Source organism: Lissotriton vulgaris, chromosome 7, assembly GCF_964263255.1.
Source record: "Lissotriton vulgaris chromosome 7, aLisVul1.2, whole genome shotgun sequence".
Lineage (NCBI taxonomy): Eukaryota > Metazoa > Chordata > Amphibia > Caudata > Salamandridae > Lissotriton > Lissotriton vulgaris.
In genome coordinates this window covers 1,523,625,239-1,523,652,878 of record NC_141695.1, presented here as the reverse complement: position 1 = coordinate 1,523,652,878, position 27,640 = coordinate 1,523,625,239, and the positions used below count along the sequence as shown (strand labels likewise).

Below are 27,640 nucleotides of genomic sequence, written 5' to 3'. Positions count from 1 at the left end.
AGGGCGTGGATGCAGGCCAAACTATGGCGCTGATCCTGCTGGACCTCAGCGCGGCGTTCGACACTGTAGCTCATAACATCCTGCTACAGTGTCTGAACAGTGGTGGCATATCTGGCACCGCGCTGAGATGGATCCATGACTTCCTCAATGAGAGAAGTTTTCAAGTCAGGCAGGGAGACTGCTATTCAAGGGGGGTGCCTTTGGGCCAAGGCGTGCCGCAGGGCTCGTCTTTGAGCCCAACCCTCTTTAATTTGTATGTCGCGCCTGTTGCATCGATCGTAGAGAGCCATGGCCTCCAACTGGTGTCCTACGCCGACGACACGCAGCTGGTGATCTCCCTGTCGCAGGCGCCCTGTCTTGCTGCCGATGGCTTCCGTTCGTGCATGAAAGATCTTGCCGAATGGATGGCCAATAACTGTTTGAAGCTGAACGGTAGCAAGACAGAGGTGTTGGTGGTAGGGAGAGCCCAGTCTGCCTGGTCGTCGGCGTGGTGGCCCTCCTGCCTTGGACCCTCCCCTACCCCGTGCCTTGAGGCGCGCAACTTGGGGGTGTGGTTTGACGCTGGGCTTACTTTCGGCCCCCAGATCAATCGGGTGGTGGGAGTCTGCTTCGGCATTCTGAAGAGGCTGAGAAAGGTCCTGGACCTACTCCCGCTTGAAGCACGCCAAACCCTGGTTCATGCCCTGGTCACGGCGAGGGCGGACTATGGGAACCTGCTGTACCTGGGGGCTCCAGAAAAAAGTATGGCCCGGCTGCAAGTGTTGCAGAATGCGGCAGCGCGTCTGATTCTCAGACTGCCAAAAAGGGCGCCTTCTAGGGCGGCCCTCCAGCAGCTTCACTGGCTCCCGGTGAGGAGAAGGGTAGAGTACAAAGCCCTTTGCACCTGTCATCGTATTCTGAATGGCAGAGCACCGGCCCCTCTGACGAATCTGATCACAGCGTACACACCAGCTCGCGCGCTCAGATCTGCAGGGGGTGGCCTGCTGCGGACTCCTAGAATTAAAAAAGCCCGCATGGGAGGCAGGTCGTTTAGACACCTGGCAGCAACCAACTGGAACAAACTGCCCACGAACCTGCGCCTGGAACCAGATGAGGCGAGATTCCGGGCGAAATTAAAAACTTATCTTTATAGTAAATAAGGTTCCAGGTAGCTTTGGTGCTCACTGTTATCTGCCTACTTCCACTTTCAGCGCGTGGACACGCCGGTGTGCGTAATCGCAGCGCTTAACAAATGTCCCAATAATAATAATAATAATAATAATAAGTTGCAAGTACTTCTTCAGAGATTCATGCATTATTATCAACAAACTGCCCAGTACATTTAGCAGAAATGTTAGGTTGTATCTTCAACATGTCTGATACCAGCGGTATTGCACATGTATTTAAGACAATTTTTTCAGGACTGTTAGCACCCTTTGAAGCAGTCCTGGGCGTTTTTCCAAACTTCATTCACTCTGGGTTCGGCGGCCTGCCTCTCATCTTGAGACTCGTAGCAGGGATCTTATTTTTATTCCTAATGCTTATTTATGGCAAATCAGGCCACCAACTATACCCAAGCCGGCATGAAACATGCGCTACAGTCAATTAGGTACCGTGACAGAATAACACAGATCCTTGGCTTGGCTCGTTTGAGAGATCTGAATACCACATGGTTCCTGTAATTCAGACCAATCTGGCAAGATTTCATCTTACCTGGCTACGATGCCTACTTTGTGGAGAGGAATGCGTGTTAGATGTCTGTCTAACACTACCATCAGTTGCGCCAACGGATGCTGACGCATTACTGGGTCCAGTAATGGCTCAAGTGTTGTGTTGCCCCCAACGGCTACCAATCCTGATGACAGCATTCATTGAGGTCTCACCAGCAAATCCAACTGGAGGTGAGATACGTGAATCAACAGGCACACAGGTACCATCTGATATGAACATTGCTAACACGGCTGACGCTGACGGCGATGCTTCGCATCTGTGCACAATTGACCTTTTTAATGAAGTATTGTACTTTCATCTACTGTGGTAGACGATTTCTTTGCCAGCCTTGATGACTTAATTTTTTCTCCTGACACCGAGAATAACTTTTGAAATTAAGCACACAGCGTTCTTATGAACTCTGAAATTCGACCTTTACTTTTTCAAGATAAAAGCTTCCATGTTTATTTGATTTTTTTTCCAAAACAGACTGAACTTTGGCACTAAGTAATCTGCTTAAAGCAGAACTATTCTTAGAGAACAAGAATTCCTTGAACACTTCCTAAGAAACAATATTAGCCTAAAATATTTATTTTCTGCCATGGGATGGTCTCGACCTTTTTTTTTCTGTAACTAAAAGCCATTTCATAAATGTAATTTTCGTGATTCATTCAGTTAGCATTGCTGATATCCTTTCATATGCTTACAATGAAGTCATTTGCTTTAAATATGTACTATACAAAATGCTCATTTTTACATGTGCAGCCATTTCTAAAATGCATTTTATATGATTTTTTGGGGTTGCAAACACATGCTCTAGATTATATGTTTTAGTATATACTCTTAGATGAACATAATAGCGTGGAGTGGGTGTATTATTTTAGGACCCTATTGTAAGTTTCCCGATTCATGCCCTTATATAGGTATAAATCACTATCAGCCTGATTCATCAACGGGTCGTTTTGCGAGCCCCTAATAGCGAATCATAGCGATTCGCTATTAAGGACTCGCAAAACGGTAATCATGTAGGAATCGCATAATAAAATGCGATTCCTACTGATTCCTTATTTGCGATTAGAAATTGCTAATCGCAAATAAGGAATAACTCGCCATTCATTCCTACGGGCCAAAAGGCCCATAGGAATGAATGGAGAGTATTCCTTATTTGCGATTAGCAATTAGCTAATCGCAAATAAGATTGCGATTTGAAGGGTGCCAGGGGTGTCCACAGGACACCCTGTAGCACCCCTCAAGTGAAATTTCACACAGGTGTTGCACACACACATGTCCAAAGGACATGTGTGTGTGTGTAACATGCAACTCAGAAAAATGCATTTAAATGCATTTTTCTGAGTTTTCGCAATTTACCGCGAGGTCTGACCTCGCGGTAAATTGCGGCAAGAAATTGCGAATTCGCAAATTTAAATTGGATGTTGAATTGCATTTAAGGAATCTCTAATAGAGATTCCTTAAATGTAATTCCTCGCACATTTGCGACATCGCAATTAGCGATTTTTGCATTTGGGATGCTGAATCCCAAATGCAAAAATCGCTCTCGCAAAGGGCCGGATTCTCAGAATCCGGCCCCTTGCGAGCGCAATTTAGGTTCATGAATCGGGCGGCTAATCCTTATTTAGGCAATGAAATCATAACCATATTTAAGCATAGCTCATGCAGTCCAAATACGGCAGGGCTACTTCCACTAGTTCCGAAAATCCACAACGATTTCTTGGAAAAACCCGCCTTTACCAGTCAGGGACTTCCCCTTGCCTGTGCACTGATTTATCCAAGAACTCATGAAGTTTTCAAAGAACTGAGACTCTTTGATGACGTTATTATGTCCAACCATACGTCAAACCAGGCACCTTCAAGGTATAAATATGCCCCCACTTGCCCAAGAAAACACACAGTGGTTTGGAGCAGTTTGACTATCTACTTGCCCAACGCGCCCTGCTACAGCAAGTGCCGAAGGAAGCCGACCCTCCAGCAGACGCACTGAGAGAGACGCTGTCATTTCTCCTGCCAAGAAATCCATCTCCAGTGTTTCCAAGCTACCCTTGCGGGTTGTTGGGAAATCGAGTCCAGAGACCAGCCTTCTTCATTCTAAACTAAGGTACGGAGCTGATTAGACTCTTAGAGAAATCTTGGGCAGATTCTTGGCAAAAGAATACTACATTTATGCTACACCTCACTTACTTCCTCCCTTGTACTAAGCTTAGGTTAGGTACACCGGGGTAGGCGTATTTTAGAAGCACCAGTTGAGTACTTTTAGCCTCTGTTATTTATGTATGTATTTTTATATGGTTTAAGAACCATACAATGCTCTTACAGTATTATTTTATTCTACTATTTATACTGTACGCATTATATCTTACAAACTGTGTTACGATTGTAGCAGTTCATTTCTTATGCTTGAGAAAGAAGACTGTTCAATAAATCTTTTTATTGAAAACGCCCGTCTATATATTTCTCTGCACCTCTAGTGAAACAAAGCATGCACGATTGACTGAGTGAAATATCTGTCTATTGTTTCCACGACTCTGCAGATACGTTTTATCTTGGGGAAACAAAGTTTTCATGTTTATGAGGTTGTCAGAGACTAATCCGTTCTTGTGAATTTTAGAAAGTTTCTAGTGACCTCGGAGCTAGCTGGCACACACAATTCAGTTTAGTATATTCGGTAGAGACCTAGTCAACCTCCGTCGTATGTCTAATCTACAGGCTATATTATTCCAATGTGCAGAGCCTATTGGGAATATAGGAACTACACTACACAGGAGAACATGTGTAGGGTCGATGGGAACCTCCCAGCCCAATACCTCCAAGAACTCTCCCGTTACTGACTCCCAATACCCCTGAATTGCAGGGCAAAGCCACATCATATGATAAAAATCAGCCTGGGAGTGGGGACAGCGGGGACAGAGGGCATCTAGTTGAAGACCCACGCGGTAAAGACGCAGCGGTGTAAGATAGGCAGCATGCAAGAGTATATTTGGACTAGCCGCAGCCTCGCTGAGACCGCAATTACTTTAGGGGCCATCAGAGCGTCCCTCTAGTCAGCGTCATCCAGAGTCCCCAGTCAACCCTCCCAATTGTCCCAGAGTTGAGAAAGGGCGTTGGGAGTGTTGTTGGTGAGTGAACGGTAAATACGGGAGATCCTTCCCCGTCCCAGGTCGCCAGTCATGACCTGGGCCTCAGGTGGACTATACTCGGGCAACGCAGTAACGTCCGAAATATAGGAGTGAAGGGCATGGCGCAGCTGCAAGTATCGGAAAAACTGAGATGAGTGAAGGGAATGTCGGGTCTCTAAATCCTGGAAGGAGCGCAAGTGGGTAGCGCTCCATACATCACCTAGCAGAGATAGCTTGAAATTTAATTGTCCATGTATACTTGGCACTTTTTAAGAGTGTCCATTAAAGTAGTCAGTCAAACATTCTTCTTGAAAAGGGACGATATTTGCAGACCAAGATCAGCCAGAGCAACATCATTACATTGAGGCCAAATACCCCGACATCCGATAATAAAGCCATGAAATTTGACAGTGCTACAGTTGGTAAGATCTTTGATTTGCTGCGATAGATCCAGATTGTATTTAACTTCACTCTTGAACGCTAATTCAAGGGAATTCTGTGAATTTTCATAACAAATTGAAACATCAATCACTACAGCTGTACCATTTTTGGTGAACACTACATCTGGTTTTCTTAGTTCACCTTGACTATTATGTCCTTGGTTTTAGGACCTGCTCCTGAAATATGTGACATTTTTTCGCACACATCTTTAGAGTATCTACAAGTAGCAAATGTACGATTTCTTCCCCTAGTGATGGTTTCTCTAGTATACAAAACATTTCCTCTCAACATCAGCTATGTATTGATTTTCTTTCATTTTATTATGTTTGCTGATCCATAAATTTGAGGTTGGATTGCTTGCTAAGTATGTTATACCATTGCCTTGGACAGGGAGATTTGCCCATTTCTCAAATTCCTCTTTCCTCCAATCATATGTTGCTACCAAATTCATTCCATAACTCAGAAATCTACTGTCTAAAATGTTGAGTTTGTGTGTTTTGAAGATGCAATCAATTTTTTCATTGATTACTTCTCCTGCATACATGAATGAATGAGCTATGTATAGATCTGGAGCATCCTTGAGATACAATAAACTATTGACTTGCTTTAGACCAATTGTCGTACATAACTTTGGCATATTGAGGGCCCCAAAGGATCTTTTCGAATACAGGAGCCCATCACATGTGTATGCAGGTAGGTGTAGGAAATGTTTGACATACTTTTTTATTGTTTGATCCAGAATGTTTAAAGTTTAGCTTCTATTCCTGTAATTTCCAGTTCAAATGACAGTTTAGGGATCAAATATTGACACAGTAATTCTATTTTCTGTGTGGGCTTAAGTGGTAGATTGTTGGGTTTTTGAGCCCAGTCAACAAGAACCTCATTAATTTTGTTGTTGCTTGAATGGCCTGTGTTTGGATCAAAGTTCAATCCGAGGTATCTCTCACTTTCTCCTGGATGAGTGTTTTCAATATTTTGTTTTTCAAATTGTCATGGTTTACAGTTGTTAACCAGGATCTTATCTTTATGGTGACTTATATGAAATCCATGTGCTTTTTTTCACATACATTTTCAGATTTGTACTCATTCCTTCCCAGGTGTTGCTGAGTACTGCGATGTCATCGGCAAAGGCAAGAGTGGAGATTTGCTTAATGAGACCATCGGAGCCAAATGTGAAGTCGTATTTCTGAAGATCACAGATCAAAGGATCCATAGCAAAGTTAAACACAAGTGAGGATAAAGAGTCACCTTGCATAGCTCTCGACTTCATTGTTATTTCTGGAGTTGCTTCATTGTTTTTCCCCTTGAAAAATGTTGTTAAGTCAGTGTATAAGTCTTTTATTATATCTCTGATGCATGATGGAACTCTGTGCCAAGACTGTTTTGCAGAAGTCAGATTTTTGAGACAACCTCTCACCTTCATGAAGCCTTTTTGTCTCGTATTCAATTCAAAGAAAGATGTGAGTCTTTTAGTTAGTATTTTCGTGAACAACTTCATGTATGTCGTACCAATGGTAATTGGTCGCCAATTACTAATTTTTTTAAGTACGGTAATTGGTACATTCTTAGGTATTAATATCGACCAGTACTTTTTATTACTTTCTGGTACTCTTCTCATCGATAACCAAAATGATACGATTCTGGGCAGCAGTCTTGGTTGATTGTTATGCACGTTATTTAAGTCACTCAGACCGATCTTGTCAGGCCCCACTGCTTTCTTTAAATCCGATTCATCGAAGGCTTTAGTTATTTTGAGCAGTGTCATTTCTTTACACAGTCTTCCAATTTCCCATTCATCCGGTATCCGATTAATTGGGATGAATTTAAGATTTTTCTTGTTTTCTTTTTCAAATATGTCTTTATATTAGAAGATTTCATCAGCACTGATTTGGCAGGTGGAATCTTCTGCCCCATCAGTGATTATCCTGGCAATTTTCTTTTTGTCTTTCTTACACATTGCCTGGTATTCTTTGTAGCTGTCCTTTGCTTTTGCATAATTGTTCTTGTGTGTCCGATTGAGCCTTCCATTTTTCTTATCTTTCTTTGCTATCTTGTTTTGTACTGAGGCAATCTGTTGCTCATCTTGAACAGAGTTCATATGCTCATTGTTGGGTTTTCTCATTGGTTTGGTATGATTTGATGGTACAGGACTTATATCATTGGTGTTTTCTGAGATATAAGTCACTACCTCATCCATCAGATCCATAGCAGCATTGTGACGCTGGATGTTTTTGGTGTACCTCTCGACTTCTGTGATTCTATCATTCAGTTCATCAAAGTTGTTTTTTTTGGCGCTCGTTTCCAATTGATACAGTCTCCGTTGTTATTTTCACTGAAATTTCTGGTTCATTGCAGGAGTCATTCTGAGAGATATTGGATGCTTGCAGTACATCCTTTGCCGATTATTTGCTATTATCTCTTCTATCTCTTCTTTTTTCTGCAATTTGTTTTCTGTTTTTATTGTCAAAATGCAGAACCATCAGTCCATTAATGTTTCTCTTGTTCTCATACACTTTTTCCAATTCTGCTAATAGCACTATTTCTTCCTGTGTCAATCATTTTAATGGTTTGCAGCTTGCTAGAGCTGCTAATCTTGCCTCATTTTGTACTCTTGGATGCGCATGCCAAGCATGTTGTGAAACTCCAATCTTTGATCTGATTCTAAGGTCACAGAAGCTGCACAGGAATTGCAGCTCTCCTTTTTGAGGTCTTCCTTTACATTTGGCATAATGGCATGCAATATTATGGTATTTGGCTTCTTTGTCACATTTTGAGCAATAGGTTTTGAGATAGAGGCCTTTATGCTTGTTAGAGGCATGTTTTCTAAGTTCTTTAAATGTTCACAAAATGTCTCCACACAAGTCACAATTATATTTTTTGTTTGGGTATTTCCAATATGTGACTTTTTTTGTATAATCACTTGTCTTTGGATTCAATTCTTTACTGACCGTGTACACATTGGGTAGATTTTCAAAGTTACTTGTCACAATGTCATTCTTGTCTGAGGAGGCCACAAATTCAAGGGCTTTGCTGAGATCTACTGTTTTGTCTTTGTCTGCTATGGAGGATGAACTAGGTGCTATAGCATGACCTGAATCATTCTTACTTATTGCATTGTTTGAAGCGGGTGCTGGGTTGTCAAAGTCAGTAAGGAGGTTAATGATTTCTGGAAAAGACAGCACCTCCTTTCACCATCTTAAAGGGGTTTTTAATTGCCTCAGGCCTTCACAATGCTTTGTTTTAATTAAACAGTCAGATTTCCCTGGCCTGCACCAGTTCAAAGTCAGCTGCTAGGCACTGGCCAAGGCAGAACACCGGCCCCGGGGGATGGGGCACGGGGAGAGGCGACCACCGCAGCTGGGGTGATCCACAGGAAGTGCCCGGCCTGAGTCCAGAGCCGCTGCAGCCCCGGAGGGAGGTACCTTGTCCAGCCGCAGCACACGCCCAGACTCACTTCCTACCCCTGCTTGACCAACCCAGCCCTTAGAGCTAATCCTTATCCCAAAATTACGGATCTGACTTTCCGATTTCCCTTACCTACATTGTTCCAACATATCAGCGGCTGTTCACCTTGGAGAACTGCTGCAGATATAGTTACGGCCCAGCGTGAGATTGACACCATTTACCCCGTATTTTCAAGGACAAGCAAGAGCTCACTGGATGCCGCCGGAACCACAACGCTTTCCATGGCTCGGGCCCCTCTCTCGGGGCGGACCCATTCCAGGGCACCCTGCACATCACAAAGAAAAGAAAACTCTCCCCGGGGCTCCTGCCGGCTTCTCGGGATTCATTTGCGTTACTGCACTGGACGCCGCAAGGTTTCCCATCTCCGCCACTCCTGGTTCGGGGATCTGAACTCGACTCCCTTTCAATCGGCCAAGGACAATGGAGGCCATCGCCTGTCCCTTCCGAACGACGCTCACCTATCTCTTAGGACCGACTGACCCATGTTCAACTGCTGTTCACATGGAACTCTTCTCCACTTCTGCCTTCAAAGTTATTGTTTGAATATTTGCTACTACCACCAAGATCTGCAACTGCGGCGGCTCCACCTGGGCCCTTGTCCCAGGCTTTCGTGCACACCTCAGTGGCCCTCCTACTCATCACTGCTTAGCCCCGCAGCTCTCAGCACTGGCGATGGCCGGGTGTGGGCCCGACGCTCCAGCGCTATCCATTTTTAGGGCTAGTTGATACGCCAAGTGAGTTGTTACACACTACTTAGCTGATTCTGACTTCCATGGCCACCATCCTGCTGTCTATATCAACCAGCACCTTTTATGGGGTCTGATGAGCATCAGCATTGGGCGCCTTAACCCGGCATTCGGTTCATCCCACAGCGTCTGTTCTGCTTATCAGAAGTGGCCCACTAGGCACTCACATTCCATGCCCAGCTCTAGAGTTTCAGAATAGGTTGAGATTGTTTCATCCCCAAGACCTCTAATTATTTGCTTTACCAGACAGAACTGGGACTCCGAGGCGCCAGCTATCCTGAGGGAAACTTCAGAGGGAACCAGCTACTGGATGTTTTCATTAGTCTTTCACCCCTATACCCAGGTCGGACAACCGTTTTGCATGTCAGGACCGCTACGGATCTCCATCAGAGTTTCCTCTGGCTTTGCCCTACCCAGGCATAGTTCACCATCTTTCAGGTCCTATCACGCATGCTCATGCTCCACCTCTCTGATGGAGTGAACAAGCTAGCCGATGGAGCGCCTATCGCTGGCAGCATGGTGGGATTTCACCTAAGCAGCCGTCCACCGGCCCTCACCTTCATTGCCCCACAGGGTTTTGCTCGGCCATCTGACTCGCGTGCGTGTTAGCCTCCTTGGTCCGTGTTTCAAGACGGGTCGGATGGGTACCTGACATCGCCACAGACCCCTGTCCCGGTATGGGCCTCCCCACCCAGCAGTGCGACATGGTCGGGGTACACTGAGCATAGTCCACCTCAGTCAACAGTCACAGTGGGAACAGGGGGCCCCGTCCTCCCTTTCCCACCCCAGCGCGCCCCAATGGGCAGCAGGAGTAGGTGCCTGGGGGGAGCGGAGCAGGTCAAATCTCCCTCAGCCCTGCGGACACGGTGAAGCTGCTGCCAGGAGGCTGTGACACCCTCTGCCGGAGCAAAGGGCCACCTGCCACCCAAAAACCTTTCCAGCTGACCCAGAGCCGGTCATGGCGCACCGACATGGAGGAAATGTACCCTGTGGGGGCCAGGTAGGCCCAGTCACTGGTCCCGCGGAGGGGGTCTGGAACTTCTGGGCCACCGACCTTTCTGCCATGTTGAAACCTCCGGGAAGACTGCACGGACCCCACCCGTTTACCTCTCAACGGTTTCACACCCTTTTGAACTCTCTCTTCAAAGTACCTTTCAACTTTCCCTTACAGTACTTGTTGGCTATCGGTCTCGCGCCCGTATTTAGCCTTAGCTGGAGTTTGCCACCCACTTTGGGCTGTATTCCCAAGCAACCCGATTCCAAGAAGACCCGATCCTGGCTTGCCAGGGGGCGCTCCTGGCCTAACACTGTCCATGGGGTATGCCTGGATCATAAGGACTTGGGCCCCCTGAGTGATTACGGGGACTCTTCTGTATGCCACATTTCCCAAGTCCATCACTGGGTGGGGATTGGGCACTGTGCTCTTCTCTCTTCAATTGCCGTTACTGGGGGAATCCTGGTTAGTTTCTTTTCCTTTGCTTAAATTCAGCAGGTTGCCATGTCTGATCTGAGCTCGTAGTCAGAAAAAAAGCCAAAGTGTTGAGGGGAGCCGCCGGGGAAGGCGTGGTGTCCCGGCAGCGTGTGCCCTCTTTCCCTGGGCGATTGGGGTTATGACTTTGTGGGGGGATGAAGGGAAGCAGAGCTAACCCTGCAACGGCCTCAACCATGTCCCGGGAAAAGCCCCGGGTCGATTGACAATCGAGCAACCCTTAGACAGGCATAGCCCCGGGAGGAACCCGGGCTGCAAGGGGCATTCAAAGTGTCGATGATCAATGTGTCCTGCAATTCACACTGATTCTCGTAGGTAACTACGTTCTTCACCAACGTGTGAGCCAAGTGATCCATCGCCAAGAGTCACAGGCAACTTTTTGAAAATGTTCCGTGCAGGAGAGGTGGGAGGAAGGTGATGCCATCCGTCCACTGTCTGCACGTTGAGACAGTCCTGGCACCTCATTCATGGCTTCCCCTCTGGGAGTCACACTGCACCGTTGGGAGAAAAAAAGGGTTACCTCGTGCTTGGCCTGGGAACCCCTCCACCGCCGCCAGTCATTCCCCGAGAAAGCGGGAGGGACCGCGCGAGTCTTTAAACCCCTCAGCCAGGCCGCACAGGACCCGGTCAAACCGGGTACCTGGTAATGAGGGCGGGTTGCCCCACCTGCACATCAGCCATCCATTGCCGGGTAGCCCCGAGCCGTGCCGGTGGGCTGGTGAGTAGCCCACCCCACCCTTGCCTGGGTCAGAGGCACTGGAAGGGAAGTGTCAGGTAGCTCCCCATCCCGCATGCCTCCCACTGTGCCCTTCCCAGGTAGAGGGACAAGGGCTGGGGGCCGTCCCATCCCCTGTCCCTGATGCATCGGTTGGGTCCTTCCCCAGTAGGGGAAGAGCAGCCGGGGCCCGATCCTCACCCATGCACTCCATGTGGCCATGAGCCATGGGTGTGAGGGCAAGGCTGGGCCCAGTGCCCAGGGAGTGCTTGCAGGAGGCAGCCGAGGGTTTCGGACTGGCACCTTTCATTGCTCGAGCCGCTCCACCATTAATAATCCTTCTGCAGGTTCACCAACTGAAACCTTGTTACAACTTTTACTTCCTCTAGGTAGTCAGGTTTGATCGTCTTCTCAGCGCTCCACCAGGGTTGTTGCCGACCAGAGCGGGGCCGATCGAGGACCTCACTAAACCATCCAATCAGTAGTAGCAACAGCGGTGTGAACAAGGGCAAAATAAACGGGAGCCCTATCACGAACGGGGTTCAGTGAGTTACCCGCACCTGTCGGTGAAGGGTAGACACATGCTGATCCTGTAGCGCATGTGCAGAACTGGACATCTAAGGGCATCACAGACCTGTTATTGTTCGATCTCGTGTGGCTGAACACCACTTGTCCCTCTAAGAAGTTGGACGCGGACCACTGGGGGTCACGTCACTGGTTAGCATAGAGGAGTCTCGTTGTTATCAGAATCAGCCAGACAAATCTCTCCACCAACTAAGAACGGCCATGCACCACCACCCACAGAATCAAGAAAGAGCTATCAATCTGTCAATCTTTTCCGTGTCTGGGCTGGGTGAGGTTTCCCATGTTGGGTCAAATTAGGCCGCAGGCACCACTCCTGGTGGTGCCCTTCCGTCAATTCCTTTAAGTTTCAGCTTTGCAACCATACTCCCCCAGGAAACCAAAGACTCTGGTTTCCTGGAAGCTGCTCGGCGGGTCATGGGAATAACGCCGCCAGAACGCTAGTCGGCATTGTACATGGTCAGAACTATGACAGTATATGATTGTCTTCGAACCTCCTACTTTCATTCTTGATTAATGAAAACATTCTTGGCTAATGCTTCCACTTTGGTTCGTCTTGCGCTGGTCCAGGAATTTCACCTCTATCGACACAATACGAATGCCCCCAGCCATCCCGCTTATTCATGGCCCCCGTTCTGAAAACCAACAAAATAGAACCAGAGTCCTGTTCCATTTTTCCTAGCTGAAGTATTCAGGCGACCCGCCTGCTTTGACCACTTTAATGTTTTCAAAGTAAAGGCTTGGGACCCCCAGGACACTCAGTCAAGACCATTAATGGGGTGCTGTGGCTGGGACAGGTGGTAGCTCGCCTAGCGGCGGACCACCAGCTCAATCCCAAGATCCAACTATGAGCTTTTTAACTGCAGCAACTTTGATATACGTAGGCTGTCCGGAAATCAGTTAGAACCGACTATGCCTGACAGTACCCTACCGGATAAAAATCAGCTGACCCGGTTTAAACCAAGTGTCACTGATTTTCATAGTTGTTGCACCACTTGGCCACTTGATGGAGCCAAAGCATTGCAAACCAACAGCAATTTGTGCCCGAGAAGGAAGCAGCTCGGAATGTGAGTCACAGCAAGGGTACCATAGGCACTAATGCAAGCTAAGAAAATTCCCTCTGTAGCACCTTCTTGGAAATAAAAGCAACTATAATTTCAACATAGTAGGCCACGGCGCCACAGCTCTTCTGCACTACTGCCACCAATGTCCCCGCAGCTACCTACTGGTGCGTCAGATTAAAAATACAATGAACCCAGAGGAGGGAATACTCAATAGTTTTCAACAATTAAACAGATTCCTATAATTTGTATTGTGTATTTTTGTGTGCCTGTGGGGAGATGCTGTGGTTTATGGAAGTTGGCAAAGGGACATTGTTAATTTTAAATAATGTCAGTGTTCTGGCAGTAGTTTAAATTTCCCTCCACAGAAGGAAGTCTAAAACAAGAATCTTCATTAGCATTCTAAGTTAGCTGAGTGGCGAGGAGAACCGTTGTAGCCCAGTAGAAAGTGGTAGACTTTGTGGATATAGGGGTGTGACCCTGGCAATAATCGCCCCACATAAACTAATTGTGAATTGCCCACCCATGGAAAGCATCGCCGTGGTGCATAGGTTGTTTTTGTTTTTCGACAGTGTTTGACACAGTGGGAGGCTTAGTTGCCAGACTGGGTTGAAAGCTAATTAAATGTGCACGCTTTTCTGGTTTTAGGAAAATATCTGTAATTGGTGGCAAATCAAGCGACTTGGTATGAAAACTGCCTAAGTAACAACTTTAATATCCTTAATAGGAATCTAGTTGAAGCAATCGATCCGTTAACCGTAATAAAGGCTTGTTTGGTATTTCATATATTTGTTTAACTAGATTAGATTGCACAACAGAAACACGATTATCAATGGTATTTATAGGAGACTTGCGTCTGAAGAGAGAACACCGCATCTCCAAACATACAAGTACACAATTGAGTGTGAAAGGTTTACTTTAATATGGCGGAATACTGGGATCAAGGGACCCATAAGAAATGTGTATTTTCAGTGTTACTATGTAGCTCCGAAGGTTGCAACGCTGTTGTTGAGATGTATGTTGCACATGTAATTCATGACTAAATCGGGGAGGAATCCGCTCAGCCCATAATACATTTGACTTGTGCGGATTTCAAAACGTCCGTGGCAGCGAACTCTATATCCATTAACCTGTTATCAAGATATCTTATCTATAGTAACCACACTTGTATGCCCTGTCTTATGATGTTTTCGAATAAAGACCAGGAATCTGTGCAGACAATGTTTTTTACTGTAGTATTCCATAGGCTCACAAGATATACAGCCTCTCATTTGTATGCTTTCTTGTTCTTTTATTCCTATGCACGTGGTTTCCTACTTGAAGTATTATTTATGCGTCACACTTCTTTAGTAATTAGTGGGTTTTTATCTGACACGTTTCGCTGATGACTACTTTTTCTATGCTTAAAATCTTTGTGTTCAATGTTTTGAAACCAAGGTCCATCTCTGCGTCTTATTTCTCAATGATGTAAATGAATCCTTTAAGAATATCAGGGCGCTGCTCCTCTGTGATTGTATTATATGCACGCTTTCCTTTTCAGTCTCTAAACTTCATATTGGTGCTGGCTGAAAACGAGCAAGTTCTGAATATTTTTAAGCTATATTATGGGTTCGGAGCCCTATATGAGAGTCTGTAGAGTGAATTAACACTCCAAATGAATAAAGTTGGTGTAGGTGCATCTGGTGGGTTCTGGTGACTTGGGTATGGCCGTTGGTTAGATGATGTCTTCTTTTGTAATTTGCGCTGTTTAGTGTTGAAGCATTGACCATCTGCCGTCTTGTTAGTTTTGCAGGGTTTCCCACTGTTAAGTGCTCTTATGAGTTATATGGTTCCATTCGCGTGGCCCATGCCGTCATGTTATGCTGACAGTGGATTGGTGCATCATTAAGTCTCTGTTGTGTCTGGCCCGGTTCGGCACATGGGGAGCCGAGGTGTGAATGTCCCAATGGCCAGAGCAACACCAGGCCACCTGCCTGGCTCACATGGGGGAAGAGAGGCTGATGTGCTCTGCCATCTGTCTTACTGCAACCGCACCGAGTACTTCACAGGTCTTTAAAAAGGCCATTTACTTAACGAGGCATTGTTGTTCTTTAACCCCTTCTTAGAGCCCCTGCAGCTACACTCGGCTGATTTTGACTCTAGATGCGCCTCTGGGAGGCCAATGCCATTTAATATTTGTGAAATTTGGGAGACTATGGGTTGGGGGTTATTTCATGCAGGGAGACCCATCATTTTGCGTTACCTCACTGCCCTGTCACACCCTAGGGAAGGAGCTTGTGTTCTAACCATTCAAGAACCCATGCATATCCATGTCTCCCGGAAATAACCATATTTGCATGCTTCATGTCAGTAGTGGAAAGGATGCATAGAAATACTCACAGATACGCATTAGGTGGTACACTTTATCAAAAAAGGCCTTCAAATATTTGGGGAATGTGTACTTTGCTGGACTTTGCCACAGTCTCAACAAGCAGAAAGCGTGAAAATGCCGGAATGTTCCTTGTTTTTCTTCAGCTGTCTGTTTCTTCTTTCCCTTCACAGAGTAGAAGAAAGCATTGTTTCGCTTTCAGACTGAGGCAGCCGAAAGTGGACATTAACGTTGCAGGAACAGTTGTTTTTTGACAGTAAGTATAGCTACTTATTTGGTCAAATTCAAAAAGCTTGAGGATGTAGTTCCAAAAAAATCCTCCCTACTTCAACCTCTAGAACTAGTTGTCCTTTACACCTGTCTTACCTATTTGCAACTACTGTAACAATGTCACTCAGGAATTTTCTTTTTGCTTGTACAGAACAAGGGACACTGCATTTCATAGGAGACATTTTGAGCTAACTTTTTAAAACACCAATACCATACATTTCTTTCTGAAGCCCCTCATCTGCAAGTTTAATGCTTCATCTTCCTCTCCATTGCTGTCCTTTCACTCTCTCCTTCTGCAGGCACTTCCTATACTTGTGTCCTTCTGATGGAGTGATTTCAAGAAGTTTAGAGGTGATGGAATGCTTATGGGTTACTTGTTGTTGTGTGAGTTGCCTGCACACTTGCTGCTCAAAGCAGTGGTCAGTGAGTTATTTGCTTAGTTTACAATCACTGAATGGAGTGTGTTTTTGCTTGTTTTATGTTTATTACATGGTTTGTATTTGTTGCTGGGGAGCCAAGGTTTGAATGGCCCAAGGGACAGAGCAACACCAGGCCCCCAGCTTGGCTCACATGGAGGGGAGGGTGTAACTTAGATGAAGATGGCCCAATGGATGCTGCTGTACACTCCCTGTCTCCCCTGACCCAGTCTGTCAGCATGGCTGGGGATGGGACAGGATAGCACGAAAGGCTCTGTGGGCTGTTCATCAATCCACTTGTGTTATTTTTTTATAGGCAGGCTTTGTCTTGTGTTTTTAAATATGCCTGCTTTGATATGCTGTGTTATTTTGCAGCGGTACAAAAGAGGGTGGTGATGGACGGAGCATCTGAACCAATCAAACACTAACACCCAGTCAACAATTGTGGGTTTAATCCATCACCGTTCTTTAGCCCACTCTGCCAACCCAGTTCAGACATGGCCATATGCAAATCAGTCTGACCCTGTGCCCCATGGGAACAGTCCAACCCGAACTGTCAAGCCATGCCTTCCCTAGACCGGAAACAAGCTTACGAGGATCAGTTTCTGGCATTTCAGCCGCCAACGATTGATGTACTGGAGTGTGTGTGTGCTGCTGCCTTTCCAACTCACCGATGCAGGCAGAGCCTTCGCGCGCGGTGGGATGCCAGAGGCAGGACAACCCATTGATGACCTCTGGGATTATTCAATCTCTTATTAAATAGACCAGAGTTGTATGGTCTGCTTGATGCCTTGTGTGTGTTGTTGTTCGTCACTGTATTCAAAATACATGTATGAAGGTGTATTTAAAGGTTTGTTTTTGGAAATTGTGGTAAGCAGAGAAGAATAAGCATGGTAGTATTTAAATGATTATTGTTTCTGTGTTTTCTTAAAAAAGTTTTTACAACTAACCTTTACTGCCACCCCATAAAAAGCGTTCGTAGCTTCCAAGGCTTCGGATTGCTTATGGGTGACATTTTCTTAGTTTCAGGGTACTTGGGAGTGACATTCAACGTCTATGAGTGACACTTTACCGAGATCAAAATCAAGCAATGAACTCATTGGAAACAGTTAAATATCAGAACTTACACCCATCTGAATAATAAGAAACTAAGATCTTGAAACTGCGGCAAAGGAGTTGAAATGGAAGGGCACTAGGTTTGTTCATTGTAATGTAAAACAGTTGTGTAACCATGATATTAAACAATAAAAGTTTCTTTCGGAGGCAGTACTTTATTTACGCTCTTTGCAGATAAATACAAAAAAAGTTATTACTGGATGTAAGAGATTGTCACTTTCATTATAAAATAAGCAATGTACCATGGTCAGCACTTTTCTCTTGGAAAAGTGGCAGCCCTACTGGCAGATGTGCGTGGCCTTGCACTTGCAAGTGTGCACCTGCGCCAGGTCAGGGCACACTTACTCGAAAGTGACCGTCGGACTCATAAATGGTAAATGTCTGGGATGAGGAGTTTCTCGGGCCCAGGTACAAGAGCAGCACCCACCAAAAAGCATCTGTGGCGTGCCACTAAGGATAATAAAAAATGTGTAATTTCATAGATTTAGGGCCTTATTTCTGGTTCGCGTAAGATTGATGGCGAACAAAGCGGTACAAAAGGGGGTGGTGATGGACGGAGCATCTGAACCAATCAAACACTCACACCCAGTCAACAGATCTGGGTTTAATCCATCACCGTTCTTTAGCCCACTTTGCCACCCCAGTTCAGACATGGCCATATGCAAATCAGTCTGACCCTGTGCCCCATGGGAACAGTCCAACCCGAACTGTCAAGCCATGCCTTCCCTAGACCGCAAACAAGCTTCCGAGGACCAGTTTCTGGCATTTCAGCCGTCTTCAGCCCGGCATGCTTGAATCCAGTGGCAAAGTGAGCAAGGGGCTCACGCCTGAGCATACCCAGCCAACTTATGGCGAACAAAGCGGTACAAAAGGGGGTGGTGATGGACGGAGCATCTGAACCAATCAAACACTCACACCCAGTCAACAGATCTGGGTTTAATCCATCACCGTTCTTTAGCCCACTCTGCCACCCCAGTTCAGACATGGCCATATGCAAATCAGTCTGACCCTGTGCCCCATGAGAACAGTCCAGCCCAAACTGCCAAGCCATGCCTTCCCTAGACCGGAAACAAGCTTACGAGGATCAGTTTCTGGCATTTCAGCCGTCTTCAACCCGGCTTGCTTGAATCCAGTGGCAAAGTTAGCAAGGGACTCACGCCTGAGCATACCCTGCCAACTTATGGCGAACAAAGCGGTCCAAAAGGGGGTGGTGATGGACGGAGTATCTGAATCAATCAAACACTCACACCCAGTCAACAGATCTGGGTTTAGTCCATCATCGTTCTTTAGCCTACTCTGCCACCCCAGTTCAGACATGGCCATATACAAATCAGTCTGACCCTGTGCCCCATGGGACAGTCCAGCCCGAACTGCCAAGCCATGCCTTCCCTGGACCGGAAACAAGCTTACGAGGACCGGTTTCTGGCATTTCAGCCGTCTTCAGCCCGACTTGATTGCATCCAGTGGCAAAGTGAACAAGGTACTCACGCCTGGGCATACACTGCCAACTTATAGCGAACAAAGCAGTACGAAAGGGGGTGGTGATGGACGGAGCATCTGAACCAATCAAACACTCACACTCAGTCAACAGATCTGGGTTTAATCCATCACCGTTTTTTAGCCCTCTCTGCCACCCCAGTTCAGACATGACCATATGCAAATCAGTCTGACCCTGTGTCCATGGGAACAGTCCAGCCCAAACTGCCAAGTCATGCCTTCCCTGGATAGGAAACAAGCTTCCGAGGACCGGTTTCTGGCATTTCAGCCATCTTCAGCCCGGCTTGCTTGAATCCAGTGGCAAAGTGAGCAAGGGACTCACGCCTGAGCATACCCTGCCAACTTATGGTGAACAAAGCGGTACAAAAGGGGTGATGATGGACGGAGCATCTGAACCAATCAAACACTCACACCTAGTCAACAGATCTGGGTTTAATCCATCACCGTTCTATAGCCCACTCTTCCACCCCAGTTCAGACATGGCCATATGCAAATCAGTCTGACCCTGTGCCCCATGGGAACAGTCCAGCCCAAACTGCCAAGTCATGCCTTCCCTGGACAGGAAACAAGCTTCCGAGGACCGGTTTCTGGCATTTCAGCCATCTTCAGCCCGGCTTGCTTGAATCCAGTGGCAAAGTGAGCAAAGGACTCACGCCTGAGCATACCCGCCAACTTATGGCAAACAAAGCGGTACAAAAGGGGGTGGTGATGGACGGAGCATCTGAACCAATCAAACACTCACACCCAGTCAACAGATCTGGGTTTAATCCATCACCATTCTTTAGCCCACTCTGCCACTCCAGTTCAGACATGACCCTATGCAAATCAGTCTGACCCTGTGCCCCATGGGAACAGTCCAGCCCAAACTGCCAAGCCATATCTTCCCTGGACCGGAATCAAGCATCCTAGGACCGGTTTCTGGCATTCCAGCCGTCTTCAGCCATGCTTGCTTGAATCCAGAGGCAAAGTGAGCAAGGGACTCACGTCTGAGCATACCCTGCCACACTTATGGCTGCCAAAGCGGTACAAAAGGTGGTGGTGATGGACGGAGCATCTGAATCAATCAAACACTCACACCCAGTCAAAAGATCTGTGGAAGATAGCAGGTGCCTTTTGTTAGGAGCGTTGCCACTCCTTTTAAGAGTTCTGCGGTTCAGTAAAGCTTGATTGAGTGGAATAATTTTCAGCACCAGAAAACCACACTCTGGATGTTATTCCAACTGATAATCTCAAAACTGTCTACAGAGTACCTTTGCAAAATTCTTAAAAACCTGTATTCTGAAATGGAGTATCCAACGATTGATGTACTGGAGTGTGTGTGTGCTGCTGCCTTTCCAACTCACCGATGCAGGCAGAGCCTTCGCGCACGGTGGGATGCCAGAGGCAGGACAACCCATTGATGACCTCTGGGATTATTCAATCTCTTATTAAATAGACCAGAGTTGTATGGTCTGCTTGATGCCTTGTGTGTGTTGTTGTTCGTCACTGTATTCAAAATACATGTATGAAGGTGTATTTAAAGGTTTGTTTTTGAAAATTGTGGTAAGCAGAGAAGAATAAGCATGGTAGTATTTAAATGATTATTGTTTCTGTGTTTTCTTAAAAAAGTTTTTACAACTAACCTTTACTGCCACCCCATAAAAAGTGTTTGTAGCTTCCAAGGCTTCGGATTGCTTATGGGTGACATTTTCTTAGTTTCAGGGTACTTGGGAGTGACATTCAACGTCTATGAGTGACACTTTACCGAGAGCAAAATCAAGCAATGAACTCATTGGAAACAGTTAAATATCAGAACTTACACCCATCTGAATAATAAGAAACTAAGATCTTGAAACTGCGGCAAAGGAGTTGAAATGGAAGGGCACTAGGTTTGTTCATTGTAATGTAAAACAATTGTGTAACCATGATATTAAACAATAAAAGTTTCTTTCGGAGGCAGTACTTTATTTACGCTCTTTGCAGATAAATACAAAAAAAGTTATTACTGGATGTAAGAGATTGTCACTTTCATTATAAAATAAGCAATGTACCATGGTCAGCACTTTTCTCTTGGAAAAGTGGCAGCCCTACTGGCAGATGTGCGTGGCCTTGCACTTGCAAGTGTGCACCTGCGCCAGGTCAGGGCACACTTACTCGAAAGTGACCGTCGGACTCATAAATGGTAAATGTCTGGGATGAGGAGTTTCTCGGGCCCAGGTACAAGAGCAGCACCCACCAAAAAGCATCTGTGGCGTGCCACTAAGTATAATAAAAAATTTGTAATTTCATAGATTTAGGGCCTTATTTCTGGTTCGCGTAAGATTGATGGCGAACAAAGCGGTACAAAAGGGGGTGGTGATGGACGGAGCATCTGAACCAATCAAACACTCACACCCAGTCAACAGATCTGGGTTTAATCCATCACCGTTCTTTAGCCCACTCTGCCACCCCAGTTCAGACATGGCCATATGCAAATCAGTCTGACCCTGTGCCCCATGAGAACAGTCCAGCCCAAACTGCCAAGCCATGCCTTCCCTAGACCGGAAACAAGCTTACGAGGATCAGTTTCTGGCATTTCATCCGTCTTCAGCCCGGCTTGCTTGAATCCAGTGGCAAAGTGAGCAAGGGACTCACGCCTGAGCATACCCTGCCAACTTATGGCGAACAAGGCGGTCCAAAAGGGGGTGGTGATGGACGGAGTATCTGAATCAATCAAACACTCACACCCAGTCAACAGATCTGGGTTTAGTCCATCATCGTTCTTTAGCCCACTCTGCCACCCCAGTTCAGACATGGCCATATGCAAATCAGTCTGACCCTGTGCCCCATGGGACAGTCTAGCCCGAACTGCCAAGCCATGCCTTCCCTGGACCGGAAACAAGCTTACGAGGACCGGTTTCTGGCATTTCAGCCGTCTTCAGCCCGACTTGATTGCATCCAGTGGCAAAGTGAACAACGGACCTACGCCTGGGCATACACTGCCAACTTATGGCGAACAAAGCGGTACGAAAGGGGGTGGTGATGGACGGAGCATCTGAACCAATCAAACACTCACACTCAGTCAACAGATCTGGGTTTAATCCATCACCATTCTTTAGCCCACTCTGCCACCCCAGTTCAGACATGACCATATGCAAATCAGTCTGACCCTGTGTCCATGGGAACAGTCCAGCCCAAACTGCCAAGTCATGCCTTCCCTGGACAGGAAACAAGCTTCCGAGGACCGGTTTCTGGCATTTCAGCCATCTTCAGCCCGGCTTGCTTGAATCCAGTGGCAAAGTGAGCAAAGGACTCACGCCTGAGCATACCCGCCAACTTATGGCAAACAAAGCGGTACAAAAGGGGGTGGTGATGGACGGAGCATCTGAACCAATCAAACACTCACACCCAGTCAACAGATCTGGGTTTAATCCATCACCATTCTTTAGCCCACTCTGCCACTCCAGTTCAGACATGACCCTATGCAAATCAGTCTGACCCTGTGCCCCATGGGAACAGTCCAGCCCAAACTGCCAAGCCATATCTTCCCTGGACCGGAATCAAGCATCCTAGGACCGGTTTCTGGCATTCCAGCCGTCTTCAGCCATGCTTGCTTGAATCCAGAGGCAAAGTGAGCAAGGGACTCACGTCTGAGCATACCCTGCCACACTTATGGCGGCCAAAGCGGTACAAAAGGGGGTGGTGATGGACGGAGCATCTGAATCAATCAAACACTCACACCCAGTCAAAAGATCTGTGGAAGATAGCAGGTGCCTTTTGTTAGGAGCGTTGCCACTCCTTTTAAGAGTTCTGCGGTTCAGTAAAGCTTGATTGAGTGGAATAATTTTCAGCACCAGAAAACCACACTCTGGATGTTATTCCAACTGATAATCTCAAAACTGTCTACAGAGTACCTTTGCAAAATTCTTAAAAACCTGTATTCTGAAATGGAGTATCCAACGATTGATGTACTGGAGTGTGTGTGTGCTGCTGCCTTTCCAACTCACCGATGCAGGCAGAGCCTTCGGGCGCGGTTGGATGCCAGAGGCAGGATACCCCATTGATGACCTCTGGGATTATTAAATCTCTTATTAAATAGACCAGAGTTGTATGGTCTGCTTGATGCCTTGTGTGTGTTGTTGTTCGTCACTGTATTCAAAATACATGTATGAAGGTGTATTTAAAGGTTTGTTTTTGGAAATTGTGGTAAGCAGAGAAGAATAAGCATGGTAGTATTTAAATGATTATTGTTTCTGTGTTTTCTTTAAAAAGTTTTTACAACTAACCTTTACTGCCACCCCATAAAAAGCGTTCATAGCTTCCAAGGCTTCAGATTGCTTATGGGTGACATTTTCTTAGTTTCAGGGTACTTGGGAGTGACATTCAACGTCTATGAGTGACACTTTACCGAGAGCAAAATCAAGCAATGAACTCATTGGAAACAGTTAAATATCAGAACTTACACCCATCTGAATAATAAGAAACTAAGATCTTGAAACTGCGGCAAAGGAGTTGAAATGGAAGGGTACTAGGTTTGTTCATTGTAATGTAAAACAATTGTGTAACCATGATATTAAACAATAAACGTTTCTTTCGGAGGCAGTACTTTATTTACGCTCTTTGCAGATAAATACAAAAAAAGTTATTACTGGATGTAAGAGATTGTCACTTTCATTATAAAATAAGCAATGTACCATGGTCAGCACTTTTCTCTTGGAAAAGTGGCAGCCCTACTGGCAGATGTGCGTGGCCTTGCACTTGCAAGTGTGCACCTGCGCCAGGTCAGGGCACACTTACTCGAAAGTGACCGTCGGACTCATAAATGGTAAATGTCTGGGATGAGGAGTTTCTCGGGCCCAGGTACAAGAGCAGCACCCACCAAAAAGCATCTGTGGCGTGCCACTAAGGATAATAAAAAAAATTGTAATTTCATAGATTTGTGCCCAGATGCATCAACCTTTTTAGGAAGTGCAAACGGTGCGATTCGCAAAAATCGGCCTTTTGCACTTCCTAAATTGGTTTCTGGGATGCATCAAGCATTTTTGGAAAATCGCTATTTTTTGCGAGTTCCAAAAATGCGATTGCTTTTAAGGAATCGCAAATTTGCGATTCTTTAAATGCAATGCATCATCCTCAAAACATTTGCGATTTTACAAATTGCAAATGCAAATTACCACGAAGTTGAACTTCGTGGTAATTTGCAAAAATGTTTAAAAACGCATAAAAATGCATTTTTTAAACGTGTACGTTACAGACACACATGTCCTTAGGACATGTGTGTATGTAACTCACATGTAAAAGTGCATTTCATGGGTGCAGGGGGGGGGTCCTTTGGACCCCCCTCTCCACCCTTGAAAGGCTTTGTTGCATTCCGATTTCAAATTGCGAATTCGCAATTCCCATTCATTCCTATGGGCATTTCAGCCCATAGGAATGAATGGGAATTGCGAATTCGCTATTTGGAACTCGCAATTTTATTGGAATTCGGTAAAAATTGCGATTTTTACCGAATCTCAATAAAATAGCGAAATTAATGATGCATTGCCATTTGCGATTCCTTATTTGCGATTCCTTATTTTTCGCAAATAAGGAATCGCAAATGACAACGTTGATGCATCTAGGGGATGGGGCCTTATTTCTGGTTCGCGTAAGATTGTGATCCTGCAACCAGCCTCTAAACACATACAGCAGCACCCGAGTACTTCACAGATCTTTAACCCCTTCGCGGCGGCGGCAATTCCGCTGCAGCGCTAGGGGGGTGGGGGGGCCGCATGGCGCTCCCATGCTCGTGACGGAACTGCTCCGTCACGAGCCTCGGATGCGCTGTGCTGATGGCCCCGCCCGCTCAACAGAACGTCCAGCGCAGGCGCGCCGTGCGGGCCATGACGGAACCGCTCTGTCATCAGCACAGCGCGTCAGTGACTGGTGACGGAGCAGTTCCGTCACCAGCATGGGAGGGGTTAAAAGACCATTTGCTTGTTAATGAGGCTTTGATGTTTTTCACCCCTTTGTAGTGCCCCTGCAGCTCCACCCTGCTTATTTCTTGAAGAATTAGCCCCCCCGGAAATGTTTTCTTAGCCCTCCCCCTCGAAATTTGGCTCTAATTGCGCCTCTGGGGAGGGGGTATAGCGTTATCCATACATATCTTTATTTAGACCACACCCCTACTTGGATAGGCCACACCCCTTTAAGAGGTTTCCCTCGCCCCCTTTTAGAGCACCCCTAGGTTTTTTTCCCACTTAAAGCCCTGGACAGCATTATACACACACTGGGGGCAGAGGCGCGCAGACTAAGTAGATAAAAGACGGTGCCGAATTCAGAAACGGCCTCCGCTTTCGCTGAGGGGGTCCCGCACTTGTGGCGGAACCTCTGCAATGGAAAACTGCTGTACTGAGGCCCCGTCAAGAGTGCAGGAGGGACCCGGCTTCGACTGCGAAGACTCTGCCCGACTACTTAGGCCATTTGTGAGTTAGGCCTGGAGTCTGCAACTCCTGGTGCGATAGGAGTAGGCCTACCTTTCCATATTCCCGATCTTCTGACTGGAACTAGGTAGGCAACTAAACTGCAAAATAAGCAACAATAAATGCATGTTGCATGAGTCTAGCTTTATAGTGGGACGCAGGTAACGTTATCATTGACCATACTTTGAATGTTAATGCATTGTAAAATATATTGAAACATGCGATGTAAACCCCCCCCCCCTCCTCTCCTCACCCCTCCCCCCTCCAACTCCTTTAGCAGTGGTCAGGCTTGCATGCTGCCCTCGGTTACTACGTACTGAGTGGGGTGTGGTCTTATAAAATGTACCTGGGCTGATTTTGGTTCCTAGTCCGATCCCGCCTCTGCTGCGTGTGATAGTGGAAAGGAGAGACAATGTGGTGAAAATAATTAAGAAGAAAACGCTCGGGTTTCCCCTGAGGGAATGGTGAAAATCGTCTGTGTAGTGCTTTTATTTTCATTGTACAGCCAGAATGCCAGTTGTGAAAGTGGGGGCGCTTATTTTGAATTACAAATACCAAGTAATAAATCGCTGTGTGTAGATGGCAGATGTCTTACATTAGTAGTATAAAATTGTTCACTCAACATCCAGCAAGTCGCTTATTGTTGCAAACACAAAAACCTTGATCCAACCCCAAACACGTATTTTGATACTATGTTACTGTCAGATGCTGAACTACACCCTTCGACTATGTTTAGTTCGTACGTTAATAATGTTTTGCACTAAAAGGGCTTTAATTAACTGAAAACGGGTAATATCTCACTCACTCACGGCCCCCCAAATACTCAAGATGATGCCGTCCTGCTGGCAGTTGCTCCTACTGTCCCATCAAAGGTGTCGACAAGGCCGAGAAAGTGAACAGAGGCAAACGAAAATGCAATAAGTTAAATAACATGTGTGAACTGATGGCGAGAATTATGAGAAGAGCTAATATGTTGTACCGCCCTGACCTGAAGCCGTAAGTCGGCGCAGCCCGTCTATCGAGGTCGTGGTGATCAAACACAGGAGGAACGGAATCTTACAGCCCATCTTGTCACAAAGCACGAAGAGATGCGAACTTCATCTGCGAGGGAGCGGCTGGCGGCACGCCTGCGGGAGGAGGCACAGTCATTTCAATCTCCTCATGGGGCTGCTGCACTAACAGTGATTTCTTCAAGTGTGACGGGCTGCGGTGGGAGCTCGGCCAGGGGCGGAGCTTTGTAGATAAAGTTTAAGTGCATATGCTATGGTATGCTATTTCAGAAAGAATGATTCTAAATCTGTGTTTATGCGCATTGATGTCAGGTTCTACGGTACCACTTTCACCCTGCTTCATGTTACCATGGCGCAGCGCTGGTGTCTATTTAGCGAGCTGCTGGGTAAACAGTGAGGTTCTCTGCTATTTTGGATGTCGTTGGCTAAAGAGCACATCATTATGTACTAATTTGCCGGCCTTTCTATAGACCAACGTCACTCCAAATGAATTCTAACTAAGCAATAACATAAGTATATTTATCAACTGTGAAAAGGGAAGTGACGTGTGACTAAGGGCTGCTGCGGCCAGTGAATCCGCGACTGAAAGGAGAAGTAAACACAAATGAGCGGTGGGCCCTTCAGAGAATGTCAGCTCATGCCGAGATTCAAACAGCCCGAAGAGCAGACAGGCAAGGTAAAACGACAGTTTCATGGGAAAAGAGGCGGTATAAAGGGTTTGTTTGAAATCTTAGCCTGTCTGTCTTGGTGTTAGAGACAGACACAAATAACCAACTTCCCCAACTCTGACCCCCGAGCCCCTTGGGGTTCCGCGTGCGACATGTCCCAACGCCTTTCTAGGGCTCTGACGCGTGTTTCCTGTTTACTGTCAGTTTCTGCAGCAATGGGGGAAGAGGGGTAGTTGGATTCTCTTCCCAGAACCACGGGTTGCACTCTACCACAAACCCCACCTCTATATCAAGCAGAAGCGCCCCCACTAACAAGAGGCTCTGATATCCCACTTTTAAACCCAACTACAGAAAAGAAACCATAGAAGTGCTGCTGTATACCTTCTTGTCAGTACGCTGGGGCTAAGGGGAAAGGGTAAATGTCCCCATGGGCAGTGCTGGCTATAGTCTCATCTGGCCTCAGTATATTTGGTTGTGGTAATGCCTGGTCCATGGTGGCTTGTTACTGTGCTCCCCCCTCCCCTCCTTATATTTATGTGAAATGATCGTGGCCGGCC

At 46.3% G+C, this 27,640-nt stretch overlaps 1 protein-coding gene, 1 non-coding gene and 2 pseudogenes across 3 annotated transcripts in view; all 4 read right to left on the bottom strand.

Annotated features, from left to right (window-relative positions):
- Window positions 1-26,571, bottom strand: part of LOC147705924 (B-lymphocyte antigen CD19-like) — a 911,795-nt gene extending 885,224 nt beyond the window's left edge. For both annotated transcript variants that reach the window (XM_086928997.1, XM_086928998.1), the window contains exon 1: window positions 26,394-26,571. In XM_086928997.1, the coding sequence (XP_086785123.1) occupies window positions 26,394-26,472 (79 nt within the window). In that variant the 5' untranslated portion in view covers window positions 26,473-26,571. The remainder of the gene's footprint in view (window positions 1-26,393) is intronic.
- LOC147705927 (28S ribosomal RNA) lies at window positions 8,811-10,965 on the bottom strand (annotated as a pseudogene).
- On the bottom strand, window positions 11,176-11,328 carry LOC147705926 (5.8S ribosomal RNA). The gene has a single exon (XR_015298526.1). It is a non-coding gene; the product is annotated as a 5.8S ribosomal RNA (ribosomal RNA).
- On the bottom strand, window positions 12,007-13,161 carry LOC147705925 (18S ribosomal RNA; annotated as a pseudogene).
- Window positions 26,572-27,640: the final 1,069 nt, after the last annotated feature.